At 34.4% G+C, this 21,409-nt stretch overlaps 1 protein-coding gene across 4 annotated transcripts in view; it reads left to right on the top strand.

Moving 5' to 3' along the window:
* The window catches only part of TBC1D22A (TBC1 domain family member 22A), a 135,764-nt gene that overhangs the window by 101,434 nt on the left and 12,921 nt on the right, over positions 1-21,409 (top strand). For all 4 annotated transcript variants that reach the window (XM_062491594.1, XM_062491591.1, XM_062491593.1 and 1 more), the window contains one exon: positions 4,267-4,362. In XM_062491594.1, the coding sequence (XP_062347578.1) occupies positions 4,267-4,362 (96 nt within the window). The remainder of the gene's footprint in view (positions 1-4,266; positions 4,363-21,409) is intronic.

Below are 21,409 nucleotides of genomic sequence, written 5' to 3'. Positions count from 1 at the left end.
CTTTAAAGTGTAAAAGATCCAACTTTATTGCTGTGTTTATGGTAAGATTGGATTCATCTTAGACAAGTGTTCTTGGTCACTTACTGCTTTTAGGATCATCCTCTTGGCAATAGTCATAGTGAAGCAAAAAAAGGGGCAATCCAAAATGTGCAAACTCAGAAAAAGTGTTGTTAATAGGTATTTTTGCATATAACTGTAAAAAAAACTTTATTGCATGTGTAATGAATAAAATTAAAATTTTTAGCACTTTTCAAATAATTGAAATTTCATTATGTAACTGACTGGAAAACTGACAAGCAGGAGGAGGTCATGGTCCCACATGAGCTGGTGGGCTGCTGTGTATAATAAAAATAGTTGCAGTCTGCAAAGTATTCCAGGATCTTTTAGAATGACAAGATTAAGGTGACTTGAATTCACCTCAAGTTCTCTAAACTTGACTGTAGTATTCTTTCACCATGGCTAAATATGTCATTTTAAGCAAGTGTTGACATGATTTTTGTTGGGAAAAATCACACCTTACAAAGTTTAAGAGCCAGTGAATACATGTGCCAGGTTGATGTAAAATACTGAAAACACTGAAGAAGGTTCTTCACTAAAGGTTATGAAAGAAGAAACACAGCTGTGGAATTCAAAGGAATGCCCTTGTATGAGTAAAAGCTGTCTGAAAGAGAGAAAACAAATGTTAAGAACAAGCAGGCAAATTTCAGAATTAAAGAAAATAACATGTTATTCTTTTGCAATTTGTCACATGGCTTAAGCTCTTTCTGCTGAAGGGATAAAAAAGGGATACAGGAGCAACTGTGACAGCAAAATTTGCTGACAACACCATGTTACTAAGGGTAGTAAAGGTGAGAGCAGTCAGAAAGAGTCATAGGACTTCCTGTTTCTGTTTACAGCCTGGCATAAATGACAGGTGAAATTTGGTGTGGATATAAAGTGATATAATGTGTTTGGACCAATCCTAGCTTTACTGGTATGAGTATGGGCTTCAAGGTAGCTTCCTACAGTCAAGCACAAGAGGAAAATACTCCGTAGGAAGCTCAGTAGCAGTCGAGAATAAAAAAATAAAAAAAACCCCAAGGGTTAGGAATTACTGGAAAAAGTAAGGAGAATAAAATATCATTATGAGCACTATGAGTTATATTCTTTCTGTAACTTACCTGCTATATACAGTTCAGACCCTATTTGAGAATGAGAAAACCACATGAAAGGATGCTTAAGAAGGTTGAACAAAGGTGGTGGAACTGGTACATGAGGAGTGGTGGAATAAGCAGAACAGTTCTGGTCTGCGGAAGAAGGAAATGCAAATGGGTTGAAGGAAGTTAACAGGAAGTGATTAACTCTTTCACTGCAAATACCTGAACTACTTTGAATGAAACCAGCAGGTTTAAACCAGACAGGCTATATGGCATGCATTCATGTTTTGGAGTTCTTTGTTCCAGGACTTGGTGATTTACCAAAAAGCTTGTGGTTGCAAAAAGATTTAGGAAGTTTAGACAAATCCATTAACTCCTATTAAATGGATGAATTCTGCAGCTTCTCGTAGCATGAAATGCTCATCTCTGAGCATGAAAGCTTTGAAACTTGGAGTATTCTGGGGAGGTACTGCTTTATCTTGCACTCCTGTACTCAGTCATCTGCTGTTGGCCATTCCTGGTGAGAGGCTAGTTACTGTCATGGACCCCTCTGGTGTGTTCTTGCTGTGTTTCTTCTCAGACTGGAGCTCTTGAGTCTGTTTTGACAGTGAATTGAGTCTGTGCCTAGGTGGTCAAGGCTCCTGGCTGATCAAAAATGCAAAACTTGAAGAAGCAGCCAATGTATTCCACTTTTCATGATGTTCATGGCTTCTTTCTCTTTTTTCTGCCATAAATTGCTTGGATCTTTTGGCAAAAAATATTTAAATTTCTTTTCACCTAGACTATCTGCTCCTTGTAATGTGGTAGAAATAGAGTAGCTTAAGGTTGCTTTATTCATGTGTAATTATTTGGAAGTCCTTGTGTGAGCTATTATCTGAGCTATTACTTGAGTGTGAAATGTGGTTTAATACCTAATCATGACAAAAAATTCATGGCTTTAAATATTCTGAATTCTTAAACAATAACCTTGTATTGTAGATAAATGCAGATATACAATAAAATTTGTATATAAATACAAATATAATAGCAGGAGGTGTTACACTCCCTAAATGCTGAAGTATTCAGGGTGGAAGGCTGCTTAGACTAATCATTGACAAGACACTAATCAGTCTTGTCTTACAACAAAATTTACATTCTTTTGGTGGTTGTCCAATTCAAGAAGTTTGAGGAGTGCAGTCCAAGGAATACCTTCCATATCAGCTGCAAAGGAGATCCAGCATTTGCAGGGCAATAAGATATTTGTGATGTTAACATCTAAATGATTTCTATTGATAATGACAGATGGTTCTTAGATAATGTGCTCGGAGTCGTCTGTAATATGTTCAGAATAAGTCTTCTGGAAGGTTGTACATCTGCCTTGAGATTTTTTCTAAAACATTTCAATGAAGGTCATTGTTTATACTTGATTTTAAATAGCTTTTAGCTGGTAGTCTGCATTTCTGTACATTTAGAGATCAAACTGTTTGTAACTTCAAAAGCTGCAAATGGAAAAGTATAATAGGTATCAGGTGTTAGGAGAGGCAATTATGCATTAGCTGTTTTACTCAATTTCTAAAACTGTCTAAATCTATCCATTGCAAATACTTTGTACCTAGACTTATCTCTGAAGCATGATGAATTTTTAAATCTGTAGGGGATATGCATTTTTTCCTCTAATGAATTGCATTTTTAGACCTATTTTGTTTCATTTAAAAGAGCTTCATTTTGAAGAAATCTTTATTGGTGGAAAAAACCCAGAAAAATCACAAGACAAAGTAGAGATTCTTATACAAGTCCAGATAATTTTTCTGAAATTACTTAAAAGTGTTTCCAAAATTAGCTAATTCTTATTTTCAGTTCCAAGTACACTTTTAAACTTAAAAGCTTCCCTCCAAATAAGTGGCATTATCTCTTTCCTGGAACCATACTGGTTTGGTGGACCAGATGGTCTGTAGTTTCTGTAGCTCTTTTGGACAGGTGTTTTCCAAACCTCTTGTACCATACTCTGTTCTTTTATCAGTTAAGGGTAGAAGAGAAGGAAGAGTAGAAGTAGGAGAATATTTTTCCTTTGTCACTTGTTATAGCTGGGAAGTTTATTTATTACACTTATTTTAAATACCATGTTGTTCTAGGTTAAACAGCAATAAAATAGCTATTTTATCATGTTGTCCTTTATGTAAGAAGTGGTTTCAGTTCACTATACCTGAGCAGAACACTATATTTTTCTAAAGAGTAAACTTCAGTTTTGAAATTACCAGCAGAGAATATGAAAAAAACTTGCTGTATTTTTAAAGCACTATAAATAGATCTTGTAAATTCTATAGATACCAGTATTTAAATATACCTCTATTTGCCAGATTATGTAATTAAATGTTATAATTTTTATTGTCAAATTTTATTTTAATGAGATTTTTACATTGATAATTTAATACCATGATTAGTTTTTGATTCTTAGTGGTATAGAAAATTAAATCTAATGTTAATTTGATAATGTGAGAAAACTTAGTGATGTCTTTTAAAGACCTCATCAGAAGATTTTCTAAACTCTTATGTGAAATTATGAAATGTTGATTTCTACTGGGAGTTTTATAAAGTCGTGGAATCTGCTGCTTGAACCAGAGCAGAAAGCTGCAGATCTGAATACAAAACTGAGCTATAAATGTTTCATCTTACAAATAGGTTTTCTTCCTAGAGTGAAAACATCTAATCCAATTCAATATAATAAAAGTTATTTTTATTTTTACAATGCTTAATAATTTCCTATATAAAAATTTATACTTCAAAAGCTACTGCCAGTTGTAGAGTTGACTTAATAATGGAGATGAAACATATGTTCATGCCACAGTGTTGAGCTGGACAATACAATATTTCATACCAGATATAAGTTAATGGATAACACCAGAAATAGAAAACACATCAGTAAAGAATGAATTTAAATATGAAAAATGGAAGCTGCCTCAACTTTGTCCCCATTACAGATAATAGCTTTGGCATAGATTAAATGCAAGCATGTGTCTGCTACAAAGAGAGACAAATGTAGCTGACACGTGTACTTAGAAGTCAATGTCATAAAAACTCACTTGGGGCATATGGTGATCAAAAGTATTATTATTTGTGTATTGAAAGGATGATCTATTTTTATTTTTTCTAGTCTGAACCAGAGGGTTTTTCTCACTTCCACTTGTACGTCTGTGCTGCCTTCCTTGTCAGGTGGAGGAAAGAGATCCTGGACGAGAAAGATTTTCAAGTAAGTGAAGAGGATATTTTTCAAGCACAGGGTAGCATTTCTTAGATTTACCTTCCTAACATTACTTGGGAATGAATTTAAGACAAAATAGGGGCAGCAAGACTGACAATATCTTACTGTTAGTTAAAGTTGCTCCAAAATGGTTAGACCTGAAGTGATGGGCTATAAGCAGTAGGAGATGTGTTTTCTTTGTCTACTCTGGAAAAAAAAAAAGTGCTGTTTTTACTGAGGCAGACTTTGAGAAGATGATTTCTGGAGATGCTGTTACCTTGGTATTTTGCAGAGATTTTCTGAGAAGGTAACTGGATTCTTTTAATCTTAAATGCATCACTGAAGTATTTATTTATAATTTCTCATCTGTATAATATAACATTCTCTAACAAAAAGGCTTTTTAAAAAAGCTGGACAAGCAGTCTTTTAAAATAAGGAGCCTGTTTTCATTAGGAATTAAAAAAGACTTCAGGCCCCTATGTTTCAAAACCTTACATTTTCCCAGCAAAAAGCTTATCAGGAATTTGTAAGAAGATTTGAATATGGTAGATAGGCAAATCATTTGCATACATCCATAGAAGTCCAATTATTTTTGTGAAGTGGTGACAGTTCACTTTCATAGAAATATTTATATTGAATTTTACCCTATGATACATGCTGAATGCCTAAAAGGCTTTCAAGTCCTGTTTGAAGGCTGAATGTGAATAGCCTGTGCTGCAAAGCCCCCACCATTGCCTGCCCTGGGGAAATGGCCCATCACCAGCTTATTTTCTCTCAAGCTGACTGAACTCTGTGGCCCTCTACAAATGAACCATTGTGCAAATTTGTGTATCACTTCAATCTATTTTATCTTCATGAAAGGATTTATTCAGAGCTGTCATTGCCTGTCTTTGAAATGAATAAATCCCTAAGGGCACAACATAACAGCTTTCATTTCTACTACCTGCTAACACTGTCAGATTTTCTCAATTTATGGTACTTTGTCAAAATCATCTCTAATGTTGGTATCTGTACCTCTTGATTGCAATTGTTCACTGTTAATCCTCCCTATTAAATTTTTCATGTTGATTTCCTGCAACAAAGAGGATAATTTTCATCTCTCTGCCAAATCTATTATAACTATGCTTCAAGTAAATAATGCCATGGTATAGTATTATGAAGACTGGTTTTGTTCTTACACACATTCAGATTTGTTGACTTAATTAATAATTAAGATAATTCTGTATGATTTAATTTCTTTATAGGCCATGTAAGCTAGAATATAAAGTACAAAAATCAGGAATACGCTGCAATGCATTTATCACACTGCTTTGGATTGCTTACAACATCGAAATGCAATTGGTAATTTTGAGGATCTGTAGATCCATGCTAGTTTTATCACCATCATATGTTATCACTAAAAGCCTTGGCCTTCTTTATTGTGTAACATGACCTTTTAAAATGGCTAAACTAAAGTGTTATCAATTCTCTAAATGATACTTTTGTCCCACAGGCAAGAATAATATCCATTATTCTTCTGCTTTGTTAATAATAGCTGTAGATCACTGCCTAGTCTTCAAAGTAATAAGCACTTAAACTACATTGGAAAATTGGGAATTTCAGTATATGCAGTTTGGAGTACTCTGCACTGAATTCACATTATTGAGAAGCCACAGCTATAGCACATTTTATACCGAAGTTTCTTGTTCTGTAAACTGTATCAAGAATCACATGCATTCAGTCATTTCTGTTGCACATAGCATGTGTTGTATTTGTTTTTCTACATGACAGGAATAAGGGAAGTCTCTCCTACCTGTCAGTCAGGGCCTGGTTCTTTTCTTCTAGCTATGAAAACTCCTTTCTTCTTTTATGTCTTTTTGACCCCTTTCAGTAGAAATACAGACCTCACAGGAATTTTAAGTTGGAATAATTTCCCAAGAGCATCAGGTATGGCACTGTGCCAGAAAAGACACTGAATAGGTTTTGAATGAAAGACCAATTTTAAAGAGATTGGTTATGCAAAACTTACATTCTTATTATTTGATGAAGTGTATTATCAGTAATATTACAGGCAGGATGATGATAGAAAATAGTCTGCTCTTAAGATACTTGTTTTTATTCTTTTAAGTATGTCTGCAACCAGGCAATCAGTAAAAGTATGATATTTATTCTTCCTGATATGAACAGATTGACTTAGATACCAAATTTTCATCCCTCAGTGTTTCCTTATTGCAGACACACAATCTGTGTGATTATAGATTTGAGGACTTTTTTGTGTGTTGTCATGTAGCACAGAAATAAAATTTGAAATGAAAGTTAGGCTGGACTCATACTGTAGAGTGATACAACCTGAAATTGCTTGGTATTTGGTTTAAATCTGGAGAACGAAGTATTAAGATATGAAGGGAACTAGGTTTTGATAAGGGACAGGTGGAAGAAATAAATGTTTCAGTTCAGGTCTCCTAATGTTCAAATATTCATGTGTGAATATTATATGTATATATTGTAAATGTACCTGTATATACCTAAACATGTATGTACAGACTTGGAACACAGACATATAAAACTATGTTGATGCTCTGCCATATTTTTCATGTTTCAAATAACATAGTGAAATAATTTTGTCTTTGTAAAATGATAATCATGTCATGATGATAGTTGTCCTCTTTGAATAATTTGAAACATGTTATTGCTCTCACTGCCATTTATTTGGTAAAGTCCAAAATAACAGATGGTTTTATTTTCCTAGGAGTTTAAATCTGCTTACATTTTGTCCTACTTATTCAGTAATCTTTCTAGTAAGCTATAATCCCATTTTGAAATTTGCTATTTAATTCGATGAGCTGTGTGGTGCAATGCTATGTAATGAGGACAAAAATTATTACACTCAGCAGTTTTCAAATTCCCCAGAGTCACTTTTTGATAGCAGTGAAATTAAACTGACATGTTTTCAGGGAGATGTTTTAAATATTTCATGCCCATGTATAATACAAAGATTAATATTATGGAAAAGGGTGAGGGATTTTTCAGTTTTCATTCCAGCTTGTTATTCTTTCTTGGTTCTCACTTCTAGAGAGTCCTTTTTATCTAGGTAGGGTGCCCCACAAAGCCAGGTCCAGAGAGGTAGTTTGGCTAGCTCTGTTACTCTATTCATAATTCAGGTTAGCAGTCTGTACTTCACATGTAGGGAAGCAGGGAATGACTAGGCAGGAAATGGCAGAAATTTTAATCCTGCCTTTGATTTTCCCTTGTAACCAATGTGATGTTTTATAGACTCAAACAGGTCATTCTTGGTTTCTGACATTTCTGTGGATGGTATGAATATTCTGTGTTAATTTACTGGTTCCATTCTAGTGTCAGACAAAAAAGAGAAAAGTGCTAAGATTAATATAAATAAAACTATATTTTTTAATGCGATAAAGTATGCCTTTTGAATACAAAATGTGAAATTCATTTAGCTTCTACTATCTAAGATTAAGTAATTAAATGTACTAGTAATGAAAACCTTTCTACTCATCAGCAGGTGTCAGACTTTGGCTTGCTGTTATTAATTTTCCTAACTACACCCAAAACTCCAAAATTCTCCTGAATTCTTTAGAGATGTGGATAGCTGATGCTGTTGGTTGATAAAAAAATAATCTATGATTTTGAACATACTTGGAATTAAAAAATGAATAGAAACTATGGCTTCTGAGTTTACTGTTGGAATGTACAAGGCATCTGAAAGATTTTTACAGAAACAAGACCTCAGGGACTAGATTCAACTGTTGAACTGAATATAAGCTAATGGTAATTATAATTAAGTTAGTTGAATTCATACTGGCTTATCTGTTAGATTTGTACTTTGGGAAGCTATCATTTTGTTGACATAGCTGAGCTACAAAAATATATCCGGTATGTTGTGGTGAGGAATCTGTCTTGCAGATCTTTTCTTATTCATTATTTTAAGATACAGGCTTTTCTGTCTGTCTAAAAGACATTTTCTCCCATGCTGTCACCCACTCGCATCTTTATTACTGCACTGTCCTTTTCTTTGTCTTTGAAAAATGCATTTTTTCCTCCAATTATATTCACCCAGACTGCAAAGAAGCTGTAAAGATAATTTTTTCAGTCCATCATTTTTTCTTGCTTTCTTGCTCTGCATCTCCCTTAGTTTCCTTTCCTTTGGAGCTCCAAGGAAAACCGAGACACCTTTAATGAACTAACACTGACACCTTGCCTGACGTGTCAGATTCAGCACTGGGCTGCTGACTCCAGTCTGTCAGCCTTTGATGACAGCTTCATCACCCACGTGCACTCACCAGAAAGTAGCAGTGCTATCTCCCACTTTGCCACCTTACTTAAATGGTGCACCTAATGCACATATTCAGCTGCTTTGCTCAAAGTCATGTTAAGTTCTGCATTTTTGCTATGCCCAGAATAGATTTGACAGGTTGGCTTGAGTCTCTTAGTAGCACTTACAGTCACATCGATGAGTTTTGTGTTGCTTTTTACTTTTCTGGAAATTTATTGTCTCTTGCTTTATACTTGAGCCATAAAATCTTCAGGATAGTGACTGAGCTTTATTCTTATTTATACAGTAAGTCATACTGACTTGTTCACCGCAATGAATACATGCACAATTGTATGTCTTATTAAAATTGAAGAAGCTTAGAAGTTAATTTCATTTAATTTCTACTGTCTGTATAAGTAACGAGCTTTAGTTTGAAAAGTTTGATATTAATATCTTTCATTAAACATTATCTACTACAGAAACATGTCAGATACCAGAGATGTAATTTCATACTATCTTTTTACACTCAACCACAGTAATATAGATTTCATTAATATTTTGTGATCTTTACATAGTTTATGATGTAAATTTTTAAATTTTAGTTTTTCTGACGGAAAATATAGGAGTGCTTACTTCATATTATATGAGGTATAACTAATAAATCTATTTTAATTTAGCTTCTTGGTATGTACTGTGCTAAAAAAAATAGTTCCCATTATTCCTGCAGTTAAAAATAAAATCAATTAAAAAAGATATGCTTCTGAAAGGATTAGTTTTTTGAACAGAGGAATGTTTGCCCTTCTAAGTTCCATGATTAGATGATTTTGTGCCCTCATTCTTCTGTGTGTGGAAACTAATAGGGTCTTTCCAGTGGATGTACCAAAACTTGTAAAGAATTAAGAACTGTGAGCATGGAAATCTTTCTAACTGTAAAGAGCCTGACTACTAACACTGATGTGATTTTATTCCCCACTGAGAGCACTTTTGGAAGATATTCAATATATTGTCACGTGTTTCAAGAAACTGGAAGCTCTGCTGTTTTAGATTTGAAAGTCATAGCTGGCATCCTAACGTGAGATCACTTTTTATTCTCTGAGTACTGGTAGCTGACAGCTGGGATTCAACACTCTCGAACCGTTTATGTTCAGAAGAGCCAATTTGCAATAATAAAATTGCTGACTTTATTTTTGCACGCAGAGCTTAATGAACAGAGAATGATGTGAGTGGTAATAGTTTAACTGCTCTGTTCTCAACCCTACTCAACTTGGTCAAAAGCTTATGCATGTTTTTGATCATCATGAATATCTTGACTTGGTCTCCACATGTGATTGTATTGTAAATTAAACGCAATGGTGCAAAGGTGTTTTAACATTACAGTCTTAGAAGTGCAGGTTTTGTCCCACCGAAATTATTATTGCAAAATTTAAATGCTGAACTGAAATGTAACAGGTAGACTGTGGGTCATCCTTCTTTTGATACTGGTACTTGTCTAGTACTAGGCAGAGAACTTGCCCTCTGTCTAGAAAGCTACTGGAAGATTCTGACCAGTTTATATGGTACACTAAAAATGGCTTAAGAGGCATGAAAAAGGAAGTAAGAATTGTAGCACTACTTACCTCTTTCTGTATGGTTTTCCATTTTCTTTTGATTGTAATGTAGGCCTATTTTCCCTATGTTATACAATGTTTTCCCTTGAAGTTTGGCTTCAAATGTGAAAAGCTAAGAATGAAAATAATTTTTTAAAAAGCAACAAAAAAACAAACCCCACTTTTGGTTTGTATCTTATATAGATACATACGTTGATTTAGATAGATATCTGTATAAAATATAAATATATACCTAAATCAATGTATGTATTTTCATTCCTAAATTTGCCTTTTATATTTTGCTTGAGTTTCTAGGCCAAGAGCATATAGGAATAATATATGAATCGTATCTGGCATGTTAAAATAATATTTTATATACTTCCAGTAATACAGATAAATTTTGTAATATCTAAATTTGAAATCTGCCCCTGTTTCTGTTGCATTCCTTCCATCTTAGCTCTCTCCCAGAAGTCCTCATTCCTCCTCAAGCTATTTGTAACAGTGGCACAAGGATTTTGAATTACAAGTAACTTAAATATATGTACTTGCTACGGAAACTCAGAAGTTATTCAGTGATAAGATCTAGTGTAATATTGTCAGATAAATCACAGTGGTCAGTGAGACTAAACCCTGCTCTCTCCAAAGCACTTGAGAGAACAGTAGTCCTTGAACATCTAATCACTGGAGCCAAGACTTATCTTGGGAAATCTGTCCAGATTTTTTTTTTTTTTTTTTTTTTTTGGTACGGAAATAAGTTGCTCAAATTGGGAAGAAATTTTCAAAATCCCTGCTGAGGGAGACTGGTTCCACAGGGCCAGCATACCATATCAGTAGAAATTTTAGTTGGAATGCAGCGTGAAAAGTGGAAAACTGAAACCTTGCTGATGAGAAACAGGACAAGGATCTTCAGCTTTTGATATTGATATAAGTAGAATATATTTTGATATTTTTTAAAAGACCTGAATATTTATAAAATTTCTAAGTGTAATCTATATTATGAATGTTGAGATTTAGTAAGTTCATTTTTACAGTCTCCTGTTTTAAGTATAATTCCAAGGCATGTGGCTTTTATGAAGTAATTTCTTACCCAGGAGTTGAACAAATCTGAAAATCAAGGTACTGGGAGATAGTACCAAGTGCTTTCTTCCCTAGCACACCAGTTGAGAGCATCTAAAAGGGAATGAGGTACTTTGCTGTAAAAGCTCAGTGGCACATGTGTAAAATGTAAAAGAGTACAGAGAGCTGTTTTGAAGTGATGGCGAGCTACTTTTTCTTGAAAGTAGATGTGGAGCATGCTTGAAGAGCAAAGGTCTTAAGAACTTATGTCACTCACCAGAGCAGATTGGAGGTAGATTTTGACTCATTACACACAATTGTCTGTTTGTAATACTTTCATATTTGCTTACTATTTGGAAAAAAAATACCAAAAGGGATATAGTAATTTATAGTCATGAATAGTTTGTGTTTCTTCCATGTAGACGTTCATGCCATTTGAAAAAGTGCATTTCACCAGGTTTTTTTCCTACAGTTAGTTTCAAATTAAGGTGTAATTTGAATAGTTTGCTTTTCTCATAGTCGGGGGATACATTGCAATTTTAGATGATGCATCAAATTAAAGAGTTCAAATGTAAGCACTGAAAGTGCAGATTTGTGCTTGGATTTCATGTGTGTCATACTGCAATTCATTAACTTCTAACCCTTCTTTCATACAGAACGAAGTCTTTAACAGCAGATGTAGTGAATTTGACAGCTGAATTCATTATACCATCTATTGGTGTGACAGAGTTCTTACTCTAGTGTTTCCATGTTCAAAAAAAAAACCCAAAGCAGCTATATGACAAAGTGAGCAGTTATTTCTATTTTCTAAATCAATTATGTGTGATATTAGCTAATATCTTCCTTATTTTTCAAATGTTATTCTTTTAAGTAACAAAGATGTTAACTGGCTGCGTAGTTCAGTACAAATATTATATGAAGATATGATTCATGTTTCAGAGAGCAGTTAGATTGAAAATGTGTTAAATTATGTATTTTGGCTTAAGGTTTAGTGAAATAAACTAAATCCTGTAACTCAGGTTTGAATTAGAAACAAAGCCACTTTAAATTACATTTGTAGTCAGTGGAAAGACGTGCATGAGTTAGTCACTTCTGATCTCACCCTGTCCTGTGCAAATATTTATGTGACTGTATTATTTATGTAGGAATATGGCATTGACAGAAGTTAGAATTCATCTGTTAAATTGTACATTTAATGGTCTGAATATTAAATAGTGTGTGAAGACTTCCTTGAGGATGTAATTGTCACTTTGCAAGCCCAAATGTTTCCTGTACTGATTGTTACCAGAGATGTTGGCAGTGAAGAGGAGGGATGGAAGCTCTGAAATGTCCAGGAGCAAATCCAGTGGAGACTGCTCAATAGAGGGAAAGAGATATTGAACATAATTCCTCTAAAACTTGCTGTTGTGTGAAGAAAAACTGTAGGACGTAGTGTTTATGCAATTCATATTGCTTGGAGGATCCCTTTGCATTCTGAATGTTATGGAAGAGGCATCTGTTTCTTTAGCATGCATTCCTTCTTCAGACAGTTACCTGACTCCAGAGACACCTGAGCCCTTGCCTTTGTGTGCACCCCTATTCTTACTATTTGAATTTAAGGAATTTAGTGTTACAGGTTTGATTACAATCTGGGCTTTTTTGCAGAAAACACATCGTTATGATTATAATAGAAAAATAACTCTTGTTTAGTAATGGATCTTTTACTGTGACTGAATGAGCTCTAGAATTAATTTTTATTTTAATTTATAGCTGTTCTGTAAAATCACACTATGTGTTCTGTATATTCTCTCCAATAATTGATTAAATTGATTTTATTGACTGGGTTTAAACCTTCCCATTACTACCCATTTTGCATAGCAACTAATTAGCAAAGCAACCTAAAAAAGAGTATTACCAATGTATTACTTGGTCCTGACTTTCTGCCACTCTCTTCAGAATCAGAGTTTCTTGAAGAAGGAAATATAAAGGATTAAAACAAATAGAGGACATGGAGATTTTCCTGGATGTAGAATTTCAGAGATCATTGCAGTAACAATGCCATAGTAATAATTTCTGTCTTGAACTCTGGGTACCATAAAAGGTCTGAGATCTCAGCTCTTTGAGTACATGGTGTCTGCAAAGTTCTGCAGTTTACCAAAATCTTTATTTCATTTTGCTCCCTGAAAATTGCATATTTTGAATGTTATTAGATTAATCCCATTAACCTTATAATGTAATTGGTCAGCTTTTCCTGTTTTCCCCAGGAACTAATTCTTAATTTTTAATGGAAATTGCTTAGAGAAATTTGTGCTGGATTAAGTGCTTTTTTCTTTATTGTTTTTGTTAATGTTGTTTTTAATTGCAGGAAAATGTTTCATATGGCTATATTTCCCTTAAGCAATTGTTTTTCTTGAAGGCTGTCCTTGCAGAATTGACTGCCACCAAATAAAGAGGCCCAAATGTAGCAACAAAAATGAATAGCAAATGCAACTTTTAGAGTGAATGAGACCGGCCTGGACAGAATGTAGCATAATGATTGCTGTTTTAAAGGAGGCTTCTTTATGAACAGTGTTACAGAAACTAGTGTTTGGATCCATGCATTCTGATGGGATCATAAAGCATTCATGCCTAAGATATTCAATGATGGATAACAACTTTTTCATGAGCTTGAAGAGCACTACTTGGAGTTTCACACTTGCTTGCGTTCATTAAAATACACAAAGAAAATAAATATCAGGTGAAATTAATTCTAGTGATTAAGAACCATTGCTTGTTTCAGATATAGTCACACAGAACGCTGTTTCAATGATTATACAAATATACAGCCATGTTTTGCCAAATGAAATATTTAGCTTTAATTACATAAGAACAGTATAGGTGCATTGAGACTTTAACATGAGATTTTATTTTTCTTTGATCCAGGGTCCTTAGCTGTGAGTGTCCTTTGGATCTTCAGGAATACTGTGGTTTGGACTTTTCTACTATGGATTTTACTATGCCCCTACTTGAACAGTACTTGGACATTGCAAGATCAGAAAAGGATTTTACAATGCTGTTTATAATGTGGATTGTATGTTTTATTGTTGGTTTGAGTTTGTTTTTTTCTTTTTTGAAACAGACCTGTAATGTAGTCTTACAACTGATAGTACCCATATAGTTTTTATGTTTCTTCTCATTATCTCAATATTACACAGGGTGAAGGTAGTTTTTTTAGAAAAAAATCAAAACAAACAAAAAAACAAAACAAACAAACAAAAAAAACCAAAACAAAAAAAAAACCAAAGCCCTAGTGCCATTTTATTTCTATGATACGGGGAGCCCCAGCTTTGGTATATTCAACTGCAGAAGATAGAGGTTGAAAAACTAGCAAATCTATACTGTTCAGAAAGGCACATATTAATGCTACTAATGTGCAAAGAACACAATGAATTAAAGTTTATGAAAATGTAATACTATCCTCGAATTCATAAATGTGTAGGTTAAAATGAAGTTGATAGGAAACTTTTGTCCTCCAGCTCTTTAAAAGACAATTACATATGTAGAGGGAAAATACCTGTTTAAGCACAAGGGACTCTTGACAGTCTCTAACAGATCAGATCTTTTTTCGGTATGTTCATATAAATAACTTTTGCTAAAAGTTTATGGTTTGGCACAATTTTCTAATAACTTCTAGGCTGAGTAGTTGTGATTACATCTAAAAATTACATTGTGGATGTCATAATTGAAACAGGGTTCTATTTTGCTTATTCTAGAAAAAAGAATAAGTTTAAAAGTGTTCACACAGAATGCAACAGGTGATGAATATTGCTGGGCTAATAACCCTTTGAGAAGGATGCAAGAATACAGATTGATTTTTTTTTTTTTTTTTTTTTGTTCCCTTATCCATAAAATAGTTTGTTGATAACCCTCTAGGTCTTTGGATGGCTTTAACTGAGGCAGAATAATAATTTGATTTTGGCTTCAGTGCAGTTATTTGACAAATTGAATTCACCATTTTTAGTAAATTCTGCTGTTGAAGAGTTAAATTGATCACAGAGCAAAATGAAAAAAAAAAGGCAAAGCATTTTGAGTATTTTGTGTAGGCTCTCAGGGATCCAGAGACACACTGCTGCTGTATAAATACAATCATACCTCTTTTCAAAGCATATTTACTTGGCCACATTGAGAATCAATAGAATAGAAGTTCAGTAAATAGGTTCCAAAACAAAAAAAGTTTTGCAAATATGCAGAGCAATTCAAATATAATTTGCGGAGCATTTTAACAAGATGCAAAGGTTTTAACATTTCTGTTTTATAGTTAAGACTTACACATATCCTTGTTAATGCTGCATAAAATCGTGACAGAAAATCATATGGAAAAGCTGGGCTGAGCTTTTTGCATCCATATTCTGGTGTTTTTAAAAAGTGCTTTTTCATTCTGGACACGCTGTTCTCAGCCGATCTTAAGTAAGTAACCAAAACCAGAGAAGGTCTTCTACCACTAGAAAATAAAATTACTGCCAGAAATTTTCAGTCTGGCAAAACCTCAAAGGTGTTGAATTTTCCTTTATGGTAAAAAGACAAGCAGACAAAGAAAGCAGCCCCAACAAGCCCAGCCAGAACCATCCAAACCAGAAGAGGCTGTCGATGCTATCTGGTAAAAAACCCACAACTGTGCTTTTTAATGGGTTTTTTTAATACACGTTCCAGCTACGATTTGTGCATTGGAACAGCACATAATGTGTAACTTTCCATGATGTTTGAATTTTCACCTGACAGAATAATACACTTCTGGGCCCTGGAAGGGATGTTTGATTCTTCTAAATTCCATTGGATATTCTTGTCAGTCCAGATTTCATTTTTGTTACATTACGGTCATGCAGCAGCTTGAACAGTTTTCTCACAGGAAACAGTTCATCTTAATTGCAGAATTATCATATTTTAACTTCAGTAAAGTTGCTGGTCTTAACAATTTGAGCCTTAGGATAAAAATATCTACATAATAGTGGATATTTGCTGTAGAAAAGGAATGCTAGACTGTCAGTGTGTCAACAAATTATACTGAAGCTATTTCGGCTAAAATTGCTGTGATGAAGATCAACAGAATTGAGAAAAGTGACCAAAACAAAATGACTAATGCTGGAAACATAAAATAGGGAGATGGTTTAACATTTATTTTATATAGGTGGTTTAAAATTTATTTTATATAATGCCCATTTCTACATTCTTCATGGGGAGAGCATTAGCAACATAATAAATATTGATTTTACTTACAGAAAGACAAAAATATAAAAAAATACTTTCAGTAATAAAATTAGTATCACAAAATTGAAAAAATATTCCAGTTTAAGTCAGAGCAACCAAAGTCCAGGTCTTCAGCAAAAGAAACTCAGTACCCAAAATTACACTCCAGTGGAATGACTGAACTTATTTGAAGGTTATATCAAAGAAATTAGAAATTAAAACGTGAATTTTTGGTTGGAGTTTGCAGGTAATCAGTAGACAGTATTTCTATAGTACTTTCCAAATCTGGCCTTTCAGATAAATCTTGTCAGTAAGTCAGGAGGTTTTTTTGCTGTTTGAGTTCCCAGGAATTTTGTTCAAATTATTTGGTTATTGTTGGCCAAAAGAACTGCTGAAGATGCACTGTAAGAAATACTAGAAAAAATCCAAACCACAGTATTCCTGAAGATACAAAGAACACACACAGCTAAAGAAAGACTCTTTGGATCAAAAAAACCCCAAAAGAACCTCATGTTAAAGACTCAATGTAGATAAGCTGTTCTCATGTAATTAACAGCTAAATCTTTCATTTGGCAAAACATGGCTGTATATTTGTATAATCATTGAAATAGGGTTCTGTGTGACTATATCAGAAACTGGTAATGGTTTCTGATCACTGGAATTAATTTCACCTGATATTTAGATGATATATTTTAATGCATGCAAGCAACTGTTGTTTCCTCTTGACATGTAGTTTGTCATCTGCTCTGGCTCTGGTGATAATGAAGTCTCCCATCATAAAGTAGCATGATAACAGCATAAATATGATGTAGTAACAGCATGACTTAACTGCATGAATCAGCAGTGCATGGTTGTGGCTTTCCAAATCCGTACTGCAACTTTGCTATCTCAACACAGTCTTAGAAAATAAATGAGGTAGCTTTAGGCTTGGAATGGTTCCAGTCACCATAAGTAGTCTGACTTTGTGCTTTGCTGGGGCTGCAAGGATGCTATTTCATGCTTCAGTCCTATTCCAGTCTTGCTGAGTGTGTTCTCATTTCCCTTGTGGCAACATGATCACTCACCAATAAGAGATACACTCCAGGTCATGAATGTGGAACAGCAATGAAATAATTTGCCATTTTGTTACCTTTATTTATGTTTACTTTTCAGAAAGAAATTAAAATTATTTGGCATATTTTCAGCTATTTGGATAGTGTTGGATATTTATTTTTACCTCCATGTGGATTTTGAATAACCAGTCAATTTTTGTTAATATATCTACAGGGGTATCAGAACTCTTCCTGTCGACAGGTGTGTTCACTTTACCAGTAGGCTACCCAAAGTTTTCCTAATTTTCAGGAAGACTGTGAAGAGAGAACCTCCAACATACCAGAGTATAATACTGTAATGAGACTGCTTTTCCAGTGACCACAGTGTGTCCAGCTAGTAATAGTAATGAGTTATTAATATTGCCTGCAAAAAGAGCTTTGTGTTCATTTTCCTATATGGATTTTAATGGAAATCTTGTAGCATGCAAGTGCTTCCTGTATGTGTGGTGATTTTTGTTTATCTATCTCAGAAGGCACCATGGGAAGAAAATACTATGTTCAGGAAGATAATAAAAATTTAGTTTTGATTACAAGTGTTGTATTCTATAATCTTTACTTATTATCTCTCTAAAAATTACTGCTTATTAGTATTTACTTAGCTAATTTTCTTAGTATCAGTTAAGAAGAACAAACGAAAATTTTTTTCCCCCCATGTCATTCTTAACAGCTTCATTTCTGTCTTGAATTCTGAATAGTGAATCTACATTGGTGGATGCAAATGTGCAGCATAATAATTTCATACTGCGCTCTATTTTATTCTGTACATTTAAATAGTATTTAACACTATCAACAGAAATACAATTACATCCTACTAGGAAGACTAAAAAAAATACTTTTTTTGGTAATTATCTTCAAGAGGAGGCTTGTCTAGTGAGTGTCTGTGGGAGTCAGTGTGAGGCCATTCAGCATTTCCACTAAAAAAATTGCTGATAATAGAAATCTGCAGATGACACAGATTTACCATTCTGACAAAGTGAGAACAGAGCAGTTACATAAACAAAACTCAAATCACTTGTACAGTTGAGCTTTTCAAGCGAGTCATATTTTGATATAGTCAAATGAAAAAAATTTGCAAATAAAGGAAAATTAGAATAGGTCATACCTCTGGAGTGTGAGACTGTACCCTGTGATGTGTAGCTCCAAAAGAGATCAGTGGGGTGGGCAATGCCTACATCTCTCCTAATGAGCTCCCAGAATGATGCTGTGGCATGTAGGAGTGACTGGATCCTTGAGTTAATAAACCTAAGTGCTTGTTTTTCCATTTGGTGGTTTTCTTTCTCTGTCAATATTGCATCCAGTTCTGATGTCTTTGGTCACAGACATAGAGAGGGCTCAGAGAAGCATGACTGAAGTATTTGACATACTTAATTTGTCAAAAAAGAAAACCACAATAGGTGAATTGATTCATATATGAGAAATCTGATATGGGAAAAAACCCCAAGACATTAACTAATAATGAATCTCCGTAGCTCTTAAAGATTTCAAATCAGTGTTTTTCCTGAAATTTAACAAAACACTAACCATATGTTTTGGTTTAGTTCCTATTATCCACACAGGAGGTCAGACCAGGATAAGTCATGATCTTCTCTGGCAGTATCACCTATGATGCTAGGAACCAGTCCCAGTTTTATGTTATGTACCTGTCAAGTAACATTCCCACTGACATGCTTGGTTGCCACCATGTGTAGGTACAAAAAGCATCTAAAGCTCTCGCAGTTGTTGAAACATCTGTTAGATAACAAGTTAGATAATGAACTGGCCTTAAGAGTTTAATTTTGAAATATAAGTCACCATTTCTAAAATATGTATAATGTTTTTGATCTACAAACAAATACCTTCTAAACATTTTGGAATCTAGTAATTTTTAGTTACCTTTACCAAGTGAGAGCACACAGTATTAGAACCACATTGCAGTGGTAAATATGTCTAAGATTGTAGTTCTCTGTAAAGCCTAGTTGCAGAGGAAAAGCACCATTTTAGTTAAAAAAAGGTTCAATAGTTGTTGAGTAATCACTGTTTTTTCCTTATTGTTTTTAATTTTTGTCACTGTATCCAATAACATTATTGAACTCTAGAAGCAAGTTGATTTTGTTCTGCCTCTGCGTTGTGTCCTTCCTTGTCCTGGAAGGTTATATGAAGTAAAAAGTAATGTATGTGTATTTTCTATTCAGACCTCCACACCTTTAAAGATGCTGGGACTTAACTCCTTGGGGGTTAAGCAGTGTGGTTTGGAGGCTGGGATACAGAACTGGGGTCCCCTTCGTCTGCACATGGGGGCAAGAGTTGTGTTTGGTCTGTTCCTGCTGTAGGAGAGGAAAGATGTGATGCTAGGTGTGTATAATCTGGAGGGATTTCCAGTAAACCTTGCTTTATGGCTTCTACTTCACAGTGCTGCTGTTACTGTCCAAGTTTTAAATCAAATCTTCCACACTGTGAAAATCTGATTTTACTGTCCTGTAAGTTTCTAGAAGAAGCACTTTCTGATTCCTGTGAGATATATTTCTCTCACCAACCAATGTTTTTATTTATTTTCAGTAAATACCACAAAGGGATCTCTGCATTTTCTCTATTTCAATATAAAAAGGATTGTTCTTGAACAAAGGAAGAGCTCCTGTTCATCCTGAGCAATTTAAGTGACCTGCTAAACTAAATGCACTGGCAGGACTTCCATTTAGTTGGTAATTCACAGCTGTCACTGGAGACATCTCTCTACAAAGAAAACTGTTTTCTTTCCATGTTTATTTGTTCAGCAGAACCTGCTGCATAACAATGTCAATTATTGGCCTTATCAGTGTGTAACCCTGGAGAAGACTAAAATCACTGGAGCCTGTACAATTGACAACCAAACTCAATCAAAACTACTGATAAGAGAGCAAAGAGAAACCAGAAGCTTCTGGAGTATGATCTGAGTAATAGGATGAAGTGACATATGCCTTTCTTTGAGACAAGAAGATGGAGTAGGATTAATTTTCTTTCTTTCAATTTTCTCTCCTATGGTTTCCTAAATGCTATTGTATGTAGATTTTGCTGTCTTACAACAAAATTGTCTCTTTGCAGCTGCAAGACAGTAAAAATAACAAGAACGGAAATGCCTATTGTATTTTCATCCTTAAACAAATAAGAATTAGATTTTTTCCAGAAATTATTTCCAGAAATTATGGCAGATTTAATATTACCATTGTAGCTTCCTGGTTAGATCTTTCAGCTGCCATAAAGAGTAAAATCTTTGCACAACTTGTTCATTCTCCATACTGCTTTTTTGCATTAGACATACTTTTTCAAATATACTAAGAGCTCTCATTTATCCCATCCTATTTTGTTTTCTTCACAGTAGCATGTTCTTGCTGTTAGCTGAATGAATAGCAATGGTTCCATCCAGTCCTCAGGAGCTGATTCACTAGAGCTTTGTGTTCATTTTTTTTCCCTCGCAGTTCTCACACATCTTGCTTAGTTTCAGGTGCTGATCCCCATAGGTCAGCAGGTTAAAAAGGGACATCTGAAATCCTTAATAGCTGTTGTTCTCTACCACATCCTTTCTTAAATATTGCCACCCCTGAGAAAAGATGACAGAGCATGGTACAGAACTGCTATGGCACTGGCAGTTCACAGGCAAGCCTATTAAAGCAACCTGAGATTGCCAGCAGCAATTACCTCTGAAAATTATATTTCGTGTAGTCGACATCTTTATTCTATTCTGTGAGAAAAGGTCACATCTTCCAAGCTGTGCTATAGTTTCCTTTCTAGGAGATTACTGTGATAAATACAGGAATTCCTCTTCTCATCTGCCTGCTAAAGAAGCAGAAACAGATAAGAGATGTGTCACTGTTGGTGACCAGCCCATCAAACCACACAATGCATCACTGAAATGT

This window comes from Cinclus cinclus, chromosome 4, assembly GCF_963662255.1.
Source record: "Cinclus cinclus chromosome 4, bCinCin1.1, whole genome shotgun sequence".
NCBI lineage: Eukaryota > Metazoa > Chordata > Aves > Passeriformes > Cinclidae > Cinclus > Cinclus cinclus.
The sequence above is the reverse complement of the archived record's forward strand: the minus strand, read 5'-3'. Positions and strand labels throughout refer to the sequence as shown.